The sequence below is a fragment of the Lissotriton helveticus genome, chromosome 1_1, assembly GCF_964261635.1.
Source record: "Lissotriton helveticus chromosome 1_1, aLisHel1.1, whole genome shotgun sequence".
NCBI classification, from domain to species: domain Eukaryota; kingdom Metazoa; phylum Chordata; class Amphibia; order Caudata; family Salamandridae; genus Lissotriton; species Lissotriton helveticus.
In genome coordinates, this window is record NC_136057.1 from 1,326,418,658 (window position 1) to 1,326,432,144 (window position 13,487).

At 45.9% G+C, this 13,487-nt stretch overlaps 1 protein-coding gene across 15 annotated transcripts in view; it reads left to right on the forward strand.

The window, feature by feature from the left end:
* The window catches only part of LOC144823590 (uncharacterized), a 739,799-nt gene that overhangs the window by 51,320 nt on the left and 674,992 nt on the right, over window positions 1-13,487 (forward strand). For all 15 annotated transcript variants that reach the window (XM_078682228.1, XM_078682261.1, XM_078682304.1 and 12 more), the window contains exons 6-8: window positions 362-415; window positions 1,360-1,395; window positions 5,852-5,917. In XM_078682228.1, the coding sequence (XP_078538354.1) occupies window positions 362-415; window positions 1,360-1,395; window positions 5,852-5,917 (156 nt within the window). The remainder of the gene's footprint in view (window positions 1-361; window positions 416-1,359; window positions 1,396-5,851; window positions 5,918-13,487) is intronic.

Genomic DNA, 13,487 nt, shown 5'->3' on the forward strand with positions numbered 1-13,487 from the left:
TATGCTTTTGTAAGTATAATGTGGAAGTAGAACCAAACCAGAAGTCAATTTAAACTGATCTTTATTCAAATGGTCCAACTGTGACTAGACCCCATTGCAGAATATCTCTCGGTCCGCTTTGGTCGAGGACATTTGCCTTTCTAATACCCATTCTAATTTCCTCTGTCCTTGTACTAATTGCTGTACCACGGTATCAATTATGTAACAATGGAGGGCTGCCTGCTTTCTCAACCATGGGTTGCTTGGCATCTGATTGACAACACAAGATAGTTGGGTTTTGGAAGTAGGTATTTATTTGTACAGTTATTTTTACCTTGATAAAATTCTCAAGTCTTCTGTTTTCTCTTTTCCTTCTTTCTAGAATGGCCGGACGTCTGGTCCATGGGCCCCCTCGAAACAAGGAAACAATCCACAGGTGAGTCTCTTATACCTTTTTCCAGAGTAAGTTTAATACAGGTGCCCTTGCCTTTCTCTGGGTATACCGTCTCTTGTGAGGTTAGTGAGGTGTGAGGGGTTCGATTTCTTTATAGTTGTGGAAGCCAAATAAAAGATAGTGCCCAAATGTGAGTAAGAAAAGAGAAACAAAATTGGAATAGAAGGAATCCTCTTCTTTTAACATGCACCTGGTCTTTCTTACAAGCTGCATGGTCCTTTTAGTCTTTGATGGCCCAGCTCAATTTCCAACCAGGTTGAGTGAGTAAGAGCGGTGGTTAAAGGTGGTGCTCCAGACCAGCTACTTCTAGTCTTAGAAGAGATTTCAGATCTTAACCGTGGCTTAGCAGTTTTAGGACAAGTGAAAGAGTTTCATGTAGCATGCGAAACCTCATAAAAGATTAAACGAAAACCCACCTGTAATTTATGACACTCCACCTCCCTCCTCCGTTAATACTGAAGTTCCCATGTTGGCCTTATCATAGGCTCCATTTAGATCCTTGTGTGGCCCCTCCATCCATCAGTGCTGGAATAGCAACTGGTCACGTTCCTGGGCGAGCCACGCTCCTCCTGGTGCGTGGCTGGGTGAAGCATCCTGCCAATGTCCCTCCTGCCATTAAGAGATCCTCCCATCAGCATTTTTATTCCCCTGGACTCCGTACAGCTTGTCCAGTCTCAGATATTCTCCCATTGTAGTGCAGTCCTCAGCATCCACACCCTTTTGTTCTCTAGGTACTCAATCTTTTTTAAAGGGTCTTGGGTGAGCAGTATCGGGGAAAAACGTATCCTCTTCCCGTCTTTTTGTAGCAATCAGGATAGGATTTCCTGTTGTCCCTTCAAATGATGCCTGACTTTGTCCTTCCTCTATTTCTGTGATATCCTCGAAGGCCTGAAAAAGTAAAAGGATTTTGTGATTTGGTTTTTCAGGGGGAGCGCCGGGCACGGGCCAAGACACGTCATCCGGTAAGTCCTCATTGTTCAGCCCTTCACCCCCTCCATTTTGACACTACTGTATAGTATATTTGCATCCACTAAACTGGTGTACATTGGAGTGCTATAGACTGGAGTGTTGTACAGTCTAGGAGCATGTATTGGAATATCGTATATTGAAATAGCATACAGTTGAGTGGCATACAGTAGACTCAGGTACAGTGAAGTGGTGTAAAGTGGAATAACGTACACTGAAGTGGACTACAATGAAGTACCATAAGGTGGAGTGACATATAGTTTAGTAGTGCACAGTGGGCTTACGTAAAGTACGTAAATTGGCGAATGGCGAATGTCCAAATGGGGGTATAACCGGGCTCCAGTCCCTCCGTCTCTCAGGCTGCAAGGCTGCAGTAGGCCCCGTCACTACTCCAGGCCCCACGTGTAGGCGTACACTCCCCCATTCTCCCTGTTGAGGCCTGCAGATGGGGGAGCCTCGCACAAACCAGCCGAGTAGCGCTTGCTCTGTCACTTCCTCTCACTGCCAGCACACGGAGTCCCTAAAGCTCTTCACTGATAAAGAGGGTGTCCCCTTCAGGGAGATGTGATAGCCCCAGGTCCCTTATGTAGCTTCTGGTGGTGTGCTAGCTCTAGGCCGGATCCAGGCCTCCTCCGCCCGCAGCTCGGGCCCGGCCGCCACCACACTCCGGCCCAGACTCCTCCCGTGCTCCTGTACGGATCACGAGCGCCAGCTGACCCCACTGGCCGAAGCTCTGGCGGTCGGAGGTCCGCTGTGCACCCGCCTCAGGGCCGCCCTGTACCCGCCGGAGACCCAGCTGCGTGTGGCTCGCCAGGCCCCGCTGCTACCCAGGGATCCGTTGCTTCCACAGTGCACTCTGCACCAACTCACTAGCGGCACCTCTCACCTTCACCACCAGGCACCGGAGAAGTCGCCGCCAGCCCCAAAAGCCGCCACCAGCTCGCTGTCGGGGACACCGGATTTGCCGGCCTCTCCAACACAGTCCAGGCCCTGCTGCCATTTTCGCCTCTGCTGCCTCCGGCCACGTGGATTCCTCTCTCACCGTCCCACTAGTCACTCGGCTCCACCGGAGCAGTATCGGCGGCACTCAGAGTCCAGGAGTGAGCTCCCCCTCAATACCAAGCTGCTGGCTGGAGGCAATGCTGCTGCTGGCCAAGTTGGGTGCCGGAGAGCGGGGAGAGGATGTGGAACACATCTTACTCGTTCAGCATCTTGGCCACGTCCCCCAGCCATATAGGTTTAATCACAATTTTCCATTGTTGTATGGTCAGTGTTGTGCTAACTTATGGGTTAGGGTGTTATATATAATTAAGTATTACGTTTTATTGTTATTTACTACCTAATACCACTTTGTCAGTTGTAATAGGTTACCTTTTTGTTTACAAATGTGTAGATATTATCGACCTATGGATTTTTTGATATTTTCACCTTTAGTAATGTTGGGCCCGTTTGTGGAATCTCAGTGAAATGTAACATACTTGTTCCACCCGTTTTATTGTGGAAGTTGTAGAAGTTTTGTATGGTTTGGTCAAGGGGATCCAATAAAAAGAAGGTCCCAAAACGTGTGTAATTACAATATATTTCATGTACACTTTTGTATTTTCCGTTCCGTGGAAACCGCCAGTCACATTTTGATACAATGTGGGAGAATTACATATTATAGTGTCCACATGAATATTTTGTGTAGGTTAGGTAAGTAGTGTAACTAATTTGTAAGTTTTAGGGTTTTTAAAGTTAGTGATATCTGTTGTGTTTTTTAGCGAAATATGGAGGTATTTCGAGATAGTACCACAGTTCATAGTGTTTACAAGTCATTAGCTGATTGTGTAATCTTTGGCTTTAGAAAAGTTAAACGCAGCTATGTTTTTGGGTACACTTTGCCCATTTTCTTTGTTACGCCTTCAGATGTAGGTAAGTATTCATGGGGTTGTATTTTTGCCCTAACTATTACCACTTTAGTGTAAAATATTTAAATATTTCTATATATTTTAAAAAACACAGAGAGCACGGTAGTACCGTGGTAGCCTAAAAATATTTTGTAAGGTTAACATTTTTCTTTTTTATTTCTATAAATGTTTATAGCAGTGTATTCTAAGCTGTGTTGTTTTGTAAAGTAGCAGGGTAATTTTTACCTATTAGCACGCTACTCCATACAGAATTTTAAAGTTTTTTGTATATATTCAAATATGCATAAAATGTTAAATACACTTTAGCACATTATATTTATAAAATATAGTGTCTGCTTATTTGCAATTTGTTTAAAATATTTTTTTACGGTACTTTGGTACTTCCGATTAAAGAAAATATATATATTTAAACTTATAAATATTTTTCTCTACCTATTACCCTTTTCCTAAAGTGGTAATAGGTAGGGAAAAATACCAAACCTAATACTTACCTACAATGAATGGTGTAATGCAGAACACAGGGAAACTTGAACTGAAAATAACATGGCTGCCTTCAACTTTTGTAAAGGCAGTCATTAGCCAATCAGCTAATGACCTGTCATCATTATATACCTGGAAAGTACTGCGGTACTGCTGTGGCCACAGATATAGCTAAATTTAAAACACTTAAAACATAACAAATACTTACCCTACTTACCTCCAGTACTCACAATATCATCTGCACACCATTACATATAATCCTCCCAAATGTTGTGAAATTCAGACTTACAGTTTTCCTGCTACACGAAATACAAAAGTCTATGTAAAATGCATTGGATTTTACACCCATTTTGGAATCCCCCTTTTTTCTTTGCACCCCCTTGATGAAACACAATGAAACCTTCAGGACTTTCAGAATAACACCTGGCAGTAGGTCTGCAAAGTTTCACGGATGTTCGTCAAACGGATGCAAAGAGATTAAGGGACAGAAATCTCTATCTCCAGTCACCCTAACTATAACTACAGAATGGCTACTGCCACTGTGTAATACCTTAACTAGGAGTACCTCTGTCTGTAACAACAACCAATCAGTGTTGATGGGACATGTCTACTGTTGCTGATTGTTAGAGAAGAAATATTTCACAAAAAAAGCTTTTTTTTGCATTAGGTGTTCTCTTTAATGTGTTCAACATGATATAAAATCATATAATGTTTCCCTTTTGACCTAAAAATGAGGATAGCAAATTATTTTTTTTAAAAGTGTGGAATTAGCATTCACTTTTATTGGTAATAAAATGATTAGTTTCCATATTATGCAATGCTGTATTATTGTTCCACAAATGCAGTATAATGCCCTTACAACTTGCTCAGCATAATATGGACCTGACTTTGCGGAAATGAGAGCACCACCACACTTGATTAGGTCATAAAGACTAAAATTGAACCTGAGAAAGTTTTATTAGTTAGCATAGTTTGTCTTTCACTGAGAACTCTTTCTGACTTTTTTTTTACCATTAGAGTTTGCCTCCAACTGCAGTGAATAGTGAAAAGGCAATGAGACGCATAATAAGCAGTTCCTCCTCTAATATACTGCTTTCATACAAACTAAATCGAACAATGTTTCCCAGTTCAGTGAAGGTTAAGTGCAGTGGCGGCTCGCACAGGTAAGTGGGATGTATCGGGGCAGGCTGCAGCGGGGGGGGAGTCGACCTACGACAGAATGGGTATTATTTTTTTTATTTAATTATATATATTCCACAGTCTGTCGACTTCCCCCGCCCACCCTGCCCCGCCCCCACTCAGCCTCACCGCATTTACTCATGCCGGTTGCTGTTGGTTAAGTGGACCAGCGAGGATTTTCTAAAACCTGAGTTCAACAATATGATTGCTCATCTTGTTACATATTGCTACCAGAAAGTTCATTCAATGTCATCCGTGTTTATTTTTGACCGCTACAATGTTCAAAGACTCTAATTCCTTTACCCTCATATAACATACTTAATCGCCAGTTTGTATATGATAGTAATGTAAACTTTTCCCAGAATGTCATGGCTTGTTTCTGACATGTGCTATTTTTAAAAGTTATTTGTATGCCAAGACAAATCTTTAGGTGCTTATACATTTATCATTTCCCATCAGTGAGATTAATTCCTCGTGGTGGTATTGACATATCCAAGCTCTTAAATGTATTGCATGGCCTTCACTCATGCCTCTATCACCAATGAAAAATAGTTTGAAAACATAAACCAAAAGTTGCACTGTTATAATGGATGTGTAATGCCACTCATGAATAGACAGCCTTTACGTAAACATGATACAACATGTTAACTTTGCTGGCTGTATACTGCTTATAAGATCCTGAAAATGTACATGTATGTTTTTTGTCCTCGAAGTTTGAATAAAAACAAGTTAAAAAAAAACAATGCGAAAGCGGTCAAGGGCCTCAAACACCCTGTAATCAACATAGATAAAACTGATCGATTTGTGAAAGCAATGTGTAATATGAGGAGTATGCATTATTGTGTCTTTTTGTAAAAGTTACGGTATTTTTTTTTATTTACTCCAGCGACCTATTTCTGATGTACTTGTGCAGAGGCAAATTAAAATAGCTGAGAAAACATCAATTGAACAGGTTAGTATATTCCGCCTGTTGATATATATCTGTGGAAAACGTAAATGTATTATATTCAGAAGTGATTCACTCATGCTTATCACACAAAGAGAAAGCCAGAGAGAAGTCGGAGAAAGACCTGGGCCCCATGTTATATTCTTCATCGTCTGTACCTTCCATGTTTGCTAATGCACACATTTCAGAGCACAAAGAGACTCTTGTGTAGTGACTCTGGTACATAGTAAGAACAATTCCAGACTATTTCCTTTGTCTGTATTTATACTTGGTTTCAGGGTATTTCTCCACAGAGAAACCAAAACCTTGCATGTTCCTGAGCATGATTATACAGAACGAGTTCATATCTGAGTTTATTACTCATATTAAAACCTTCAGACCCATTTAGAGAGTCATGAAAAATAAGTAACAGCACCATGAATTGGAGATAGGAACCCCACACATGGAATTAAAGGTATTAACCCAATTGTAGCTAAGAACAGTGTGTAACAAACACAAACAGTGTTTCTAAAGTGTTTCTGATATTTAAAAGATTAGTGTTTTAACATAAAAATGGACAAGACATGAGTCTGCATCCACTTCGCCTTCCAGAAACCCACCACACACCACCGCACCCAAAAGATCCCCCGCCGCTGCTGGAGCAAAATCACGAAGAACAACTACACGCAAACATCGCTCTCAGCCCACCCACCGTACCCTACAATTTTGATGACGCTGCCCACAGCCTCAGACACTGGATCGAGGACTGCGCCAACACCCTCGCCCCACTGAAGAAACCCCACCACAGAGACACCAGCAAGAGGGCCTGCTGGTTCACCCCAGAACTCCTAGCCTCCAAGCACGCCTGCTAGAAACTAGAGAAGAAATGACACAGTGAACAAACTCCGGACAGCCACGCAGCACACAAGGACGCCATCCGCAACCACCACCACCTCATCAGGGCGGCCAAGAGGACCTCCTTCAAAGACCGCCTCGACAACAACGCACACAATAGCAAGGAGCTCTTCAACATTGTGAAGGAACTCTCCAACACCAACGACATCCCGCCGTCGCAAGCCCTGTGCGAATCCTTTGCCACCTTCTTTCACCGCAAGACAGCAGACATCCACGACAGCTTCAACACCCAGACAGTCCTAACAGACAGCAACACAACAGACCCTCTGCACACCATCGACCGCGACCCCCTGCTAGCCTAGGCCAGCGTGAGCATCGATGACACCATCAAGACCATGCACACAATCCACTCCAGCTCTCCGTCAGACCCATTCCTGCACCACGTCTTCAGCAGAGCAAGCAGCTCCATCGCTCCCCACCTGCGCAACGGCATCAATCTCTCACGCGAGACCGCGATCTTCCCAGAGATCTGGAAACACGCCGAGATCAACGCTCTACTCAAAAAAGCTAAGGCAGACCCATGAGACCTCAAGAACTTCTTGCCCATCTCTCTGCTCTCCTTCCCGGCCAAGGTCATCGAGAAAACCGTCAACAGACAACTAACCCGATACCTCAAAGAAAACAGAATCCTGGACCCTTCCCAGTCAGGGTTCCGCAGCAACCACAGCACCGAGACTGCCCTCATCGCCACCACCGACGACATCAGGACCCTGCTGGATAACGGCGAGACCGCAGCACTCGTCCTCCTAGACCTCTCTGCCGCCTTCGACACCGTCTGCCACCGCACACTACGTGCACGCCTCCATGCCGCAAGGATCCAAGACAAGGCTCTGGATTGGACCACCTCCTTCCTCCCCGGCAGAACCCTTCAGCCTGGGACGACTCCTGGTGGCCGACGGCACTGGGGGCAGCCTAGACACCCACCGACCACGAAGTAAACCTGGGAATCATCTTTGACTCAACGCTCTCAATGAGCAAGCAAGTCAACGCAGTCTCCTTCTCCTGCTTCAACACCCTCTGCATGGTCCACAAGATCTCTAGATGGATCCCGACAGATACAAGAAAGACAGTCACCCAGGCCCTCGTTAGCAGCAGACTCGACTGCGGAAACACCCTCTATGCAGGAGCCTCGACCAAGCTCATCAAACGACTACAACGCTTCCAAAACGCCTCGGCATGACCGATGCTCGACGTACCAAGCCACAGCCACATCACCCCCCACCTGAGAAACCTGCACTGGCTCCCCGTCAACATGAGGATATCCTTCAAGCTCCTCACCCACGCACACAGGGCACTCCACACGACCGGCCCAGCCTCCTTCTACATCCCCAACTGCCAGCTACACTCTCCCGACCTTTCACTCGCCACCGTCCCGCGCATCCGAAGAACAACCACCGGTGGGAGATCCTTCTCCCACCTCGCCGCCAAGACATGGATCACCCTCCTACGACAGACCCAAGACCTGCTGACCTTCAGGAGGATACTCAAGACCTGGCTGTTCAATCAGTAGCGCCCCCCTGCGCCTTGAGACCCTCGCTGGTTTGTTGTGCCCTTGAAAATAATTGATTGATTGATTGTATTATATTGGAACTATTTAAGGGTGTCTACATAACTGATATAAGTATTTAATAATTACTGTTTGACCAAAGAGTTACCAAAAATCGATTTTTTTCAATGTGGAATTAGCACTAGTTTTTTGTTGATGATAAAATGATTAGCTTTTTCATGTTGTAATGCTGTACAACTGTGTCACAAATGCAATATAATATCTTTACATCACACTCAACACTGGTTTTAGCTGGGTCTGGTATTATCTTAACTAGGGTACCTCTGTTGTTGTGTGGGTTATAGAAAAACCAAGGGTGATGATGGACGGAGCGTTGACAATACAAACACTCACCCCCAGTCAACTGATCTGGGTTTAATCCATCACCGTTCTTTAGCTCACTCCGCCACCCCAGTTCAGACATGGCCATATGCAAATCAGTCTGACCCTGTGCTTCATGGGAACAGTCCAGCCCGAACTGCCAAGCCATGTCTTCCCTGGACCGGAATCAAGCTTCCCAGGACCGGTTTCTGGCATTACAGCCGTCTTCAGCCGGCTTGCTTGACTCCAGTGGCAAAGTGAGCAAGGGACTCACGTCTGAGCATACCCTGCCAACTTAGGGCAAACAAAGAAAAACCAAAGGTGATGATGGACGGAGCGTTGATAATACAAACACTCACCCCCAGTCAACTGATCTGGGTTTTACATAGTATTGCAGTTAAAACTTTTCTCCCAATGACACCCCGCTCCCTACCTGCCTTCCTGCAACTATATCTAACAAACATCTTTCCTGAAACTTAGACTACCTGCCTACCCTTTTCCTGCCCTTGCTCACAAACTTCGAATACTTAACGAAAAACCTGTGCCAACCCTGGCCAACTTAACCAAGCCCCGCAAGCACCTGTTCCAAGCGACAACCTCCATAAGATCCCTTATATACCTGTCTCCACAAACCTGGCCTAAACCAAAGAATAAACCAGAAAGACTCCACCCAGATACAATTCTTTTTTTAAAATAAATTCTTTTTATTTGCATTTTTCAAACAATAGAAACATAATAAGCATGTCACATAAGATTGTCCACCAAACCCTGCCCTCCCCCCACCCACCACCCACCATCTCCAGAGTTGCACACAGCAGGTCTCTTTGCCTGCATACAGTAACGTGTCATCTACTTCTACAATACGTAACAGCAGCCGAGTCCCTCCCCCGAATGCCAGGGCTAAAAGCAGGACACTTCGCACTCTTTCAAAGACCCCCATCCAAACCATGAAAACGTCTCCACATCCCCCACACTCTATTAAATTTCTTCAGGCAACCTCTAGCTTTGTATTTAAACCTTCCGGCTGCCATGTATATATCCATTCCCCTCCTCCATTCATCTAGTCTAGGGGGGTTGAAGCTCCCCAGGCCTCAGCCGCATCCCTCTTAGCTACACGGCCAAAGTAAAAAAAAATAAGTGCGGTCGGGTCAAATCCACATCATTTGTTATCCCAAGAGAACCAATTTAGGCTCCATTGGTAGGGCAGTTTCAAGTATTTCACCAAGTTCCCCCATTATCCTGGCCCAGTAGCTCTGGATGACTCTACATTCCCAGATAGTATGATAAAAGTTTCCCTCTGCATTTCCGCATCTTACACAATTAGGGTCGCTAGCTCGTCCCATCTGATGCAAACAATATCTATCATAATAGACTCTATGGAGAATTTTAAATTGGATGAGTCGGAGCCGGGATTTTATTGCCACTTCCCTAGGATGCATCAGAGCAGTCTCCCAGTCAAGTGTGTCCATCTCCCCCAGATTTGATTCCCACTTATCTTTCAGTTTCACCAGTTTGTCCAGCATGTTGTTAAGCAAAGTTTTGTAAGTCAAGGAAACTAGTTTCTCCGAGACCTGTTCCTGCAGTAGACGACCCTCTAGTGGAGCATACTCCGGCAACGGGCCTGAGAGCGCCCCCTCTGCCTGCCAGGAATGGCGTACTTGTGCATATTTCAGACCCAGATAACATTCTTAAAAAGAGGGATGGGAGGGTGGGGCCAAGAACTCTATTACTAGCTACCCTGCTGCCAGCCACCAGGTCACCAAAACCTAAAATGGTGGCTGGCAAATCCCCTCATAGGATTATATAAGCATAGGGCTACTTGGGCTACAATTGGGCTATAATTGGGCTACACCCTGAAAAAGCTCAAAACTACAAAATGGCCAATCCGGCCAGCCCAGGCCCCTCCCAAACTGCTGGGGGAGGCAGACCTCACTACGTTCGGTTGCCCCCCAAGTCCCCCTTGGGAGGGAGGTGGGCAAGCCAAACCGAGACCCATTTTGTGTGTGACAAAGACAGCTTTATTGAAACAGGTGCATATTATTTAATACCTAACTGGCAACTGCCTTACAAAACGAATGCCTTGCTATACATGAAATAGCTGATCCCCCTGCCCCTACGATACACTCAAATGTTCCCCCACCCTGGCATTAACGTAACAATAACATTACACAGTATTGTATTTAAAATGTTTTCCACCAATGACACCCTGTTTCCTACCTGCCTTCCTGCAACTGTAACTAACAAACATCTATCCTGAAACTTAGACTACCTGCCTACCCTTTTCCTGCCCTTGCTCACAAACATCCAATACTTAACGAAAAACCTGTGCCAACCCTGGCCAACTTGTCTAAACCCCGCCACCCAGGAAAAAAGGGGTGACGGCCACTACTGCCTAGGCCCCTTTTTTCTGCCCTCACCTGTCCTATAGGCCACTGAGTTTCTAGGGTGGCTCTGAACATTTAACATTCTGGCTAAACACCTTCCTAATGTCCAACAAATAAAGGTCCATTCCCAGCCTTGACAAGTGGACCCCGTCTCCTCCCAAAAATTCCACTGCATCAAAGCGAATGTCCCTGTGCACAATTCTACCAAAACTCAATTCCATGCAAAAACGAGACATCTCTGTTTTAAGCTTCCTCCTGACTCTGTCCACTGCTCCTGGATTAATTGCCCCCACCAGACCCGGCGGGGCACAACGTAGTCCATACCACAAAACATCCTGACCACTGTTGTTTAATTAGTGCTAAGTCCGTCTTCATGCTTCTCCTCAGGACTATGCCCTTCTCTTTACACAAATTGTTTCCACCCAAATATATGACCAAAATGTCCGGACACCGACCCCGAACTAGCTGACCGTTAAAACACGGAATGAGCTCCTTTCAAAACATGCTCCCTTTTCTTTTCCGTAACACTTTAAACAGTTTATTATTATAACCAAGATTCTGTCCAAAATAACTTTCTCGTGCTTGTACGTGGGCCAACTTCACAAAGGAGTGTCCCATAACCCAGATTTACATTTCCAACGAAAGGGGGGCCAGCCACCGAACCTGAAACGAGAACCATTGCGTGAATTTATGCATTGAAACAACTGCGCTAAATTCCTTATCCCTGCTGTAAAAAGTATCGCTTATAACAATCTGAGGATCCCCTCCCCAAGTGCATGATATCACCCTGTTTCCACCCTCTATTGCTTGCCTCAGATGCTGCCCCAATCTGGAAAGAGTGTGCCCCAATTCCTGCACTGTGTATGCCAATTCCTTCAGGGCCTTCCTCAGCACAGCTGGTAATTAGAAGGCTGCAACTCTTTTCCCATTCGCATGCACAAAAACGGATTCCCCGATCTCCTTGGATGCTGCTCGTCAGTGAAGCCCCCATCTATAAGGGCAAGTAAGTTTAGTCAATGGAGCCTACAACAACACCCATTTTCCCTTGCCCTTTAGATCACTTTTGGACTTTTTTTTACCGTATATGTATACCCGCATTGCGCAAGACCACATCTTCCCACCCGATCCCCCCACCCCTTCCGTCCCCTAACAACTCAGACACTCTAAATGCACCAAAAAACATCCACCATCAGTGTGGAAAACAGACATGACTCAAAGGCATCCGTACAAATCTTGGGCAAAAGCTGTATTACGCTGCTCAGCAACTGCCATGACAAGTGTCTCCTGACTGTATTCAGCTGGCCACACTCCCTGGCCCACCCTTCTAGCATCCTTGAGTCAAATTCATCCACCGAAGGCATGTAACCCCAGAGCAATTTACCCATGGATGCAATTCCTGCTAATTTCCTTGCAATTGATACCCTGGGTAAGCCTTTTCCAATCATATTCAGGATAAACTGAATCACATTGTTCCTTCGCTGTAACTCATTCGAGCGCCGCTGGCTGGTCCTGGTCAAGACCTGTCCCATGAGCCCCCCTACTAAGCTTTCTGCTGCCCCCGCCTTAGCCCCCCTTCACCCTCTTCTCAAATTTAAACCTTTGCCCTCCAAACCAGCTGACCCTCCCTGTGCAAGGTAAGCATCCACTTGACCCACTCTCCTAATGGCCCTCACCTCCTTATTCCATGAGGTGAAAATATCTATCCCTTCCCAGGCACTACTACCCCCCCCCCCGGCGGTTTCCCAATCCCCCAGGATCCCCTCCTCTTGCTCCCAACATCCATTTGAGCCCGGGCCTTGCCCAAACTCCCTCTATCTTCCACCCGCTCTCCACTCCCCAAACCCAAGTTCCCATTCAAAATCCCTCAGGCCCTCACCCTGCCTAACCCAACCGGGTATACCCCCTCTACCTCCCAAACCCCAAAACCGCCCTTGCACACTCTCGCCGGAGCCTCGAAATGCGCACGAGGCTCTGGTGCATGTTGGGAGAAAGGGGGCGCTCTTCGGGCCTAAGAGCAGCGCCTAAAACTCCCAGTTTTTCTTCTCGCCCGCCTAGGGGACGTGCAGGCCAAGACGGCGGCTGCCATTCACAAGCAAACTATTACTAGCTACCCAAGAAAACTATTACTAGTTACCCTGCTGCCAGCCACCAGGTCACCAAAACCTAAAATGGTGGCTGGCAAATCCCCTCATAGGATTATATAAGCCGCTCTTTGGGCCTAAGAGCAGCCCCTAAAACTCTGTTTTTCTTCTCGCCCGCCTAGGGGACGTGCAGGCCAAGACAGCGGCTGCCATTCACAAGAAAACTATTACTAGCTACCCATGAAAACTATTACTAGTTACCCTGCTGCCAGCCACCAGGCCACCAAAACCTAACATGGTGGCTGGCAAATCCCCTCATAGGATTATATAGGCATAGGGCTACTTGGGCT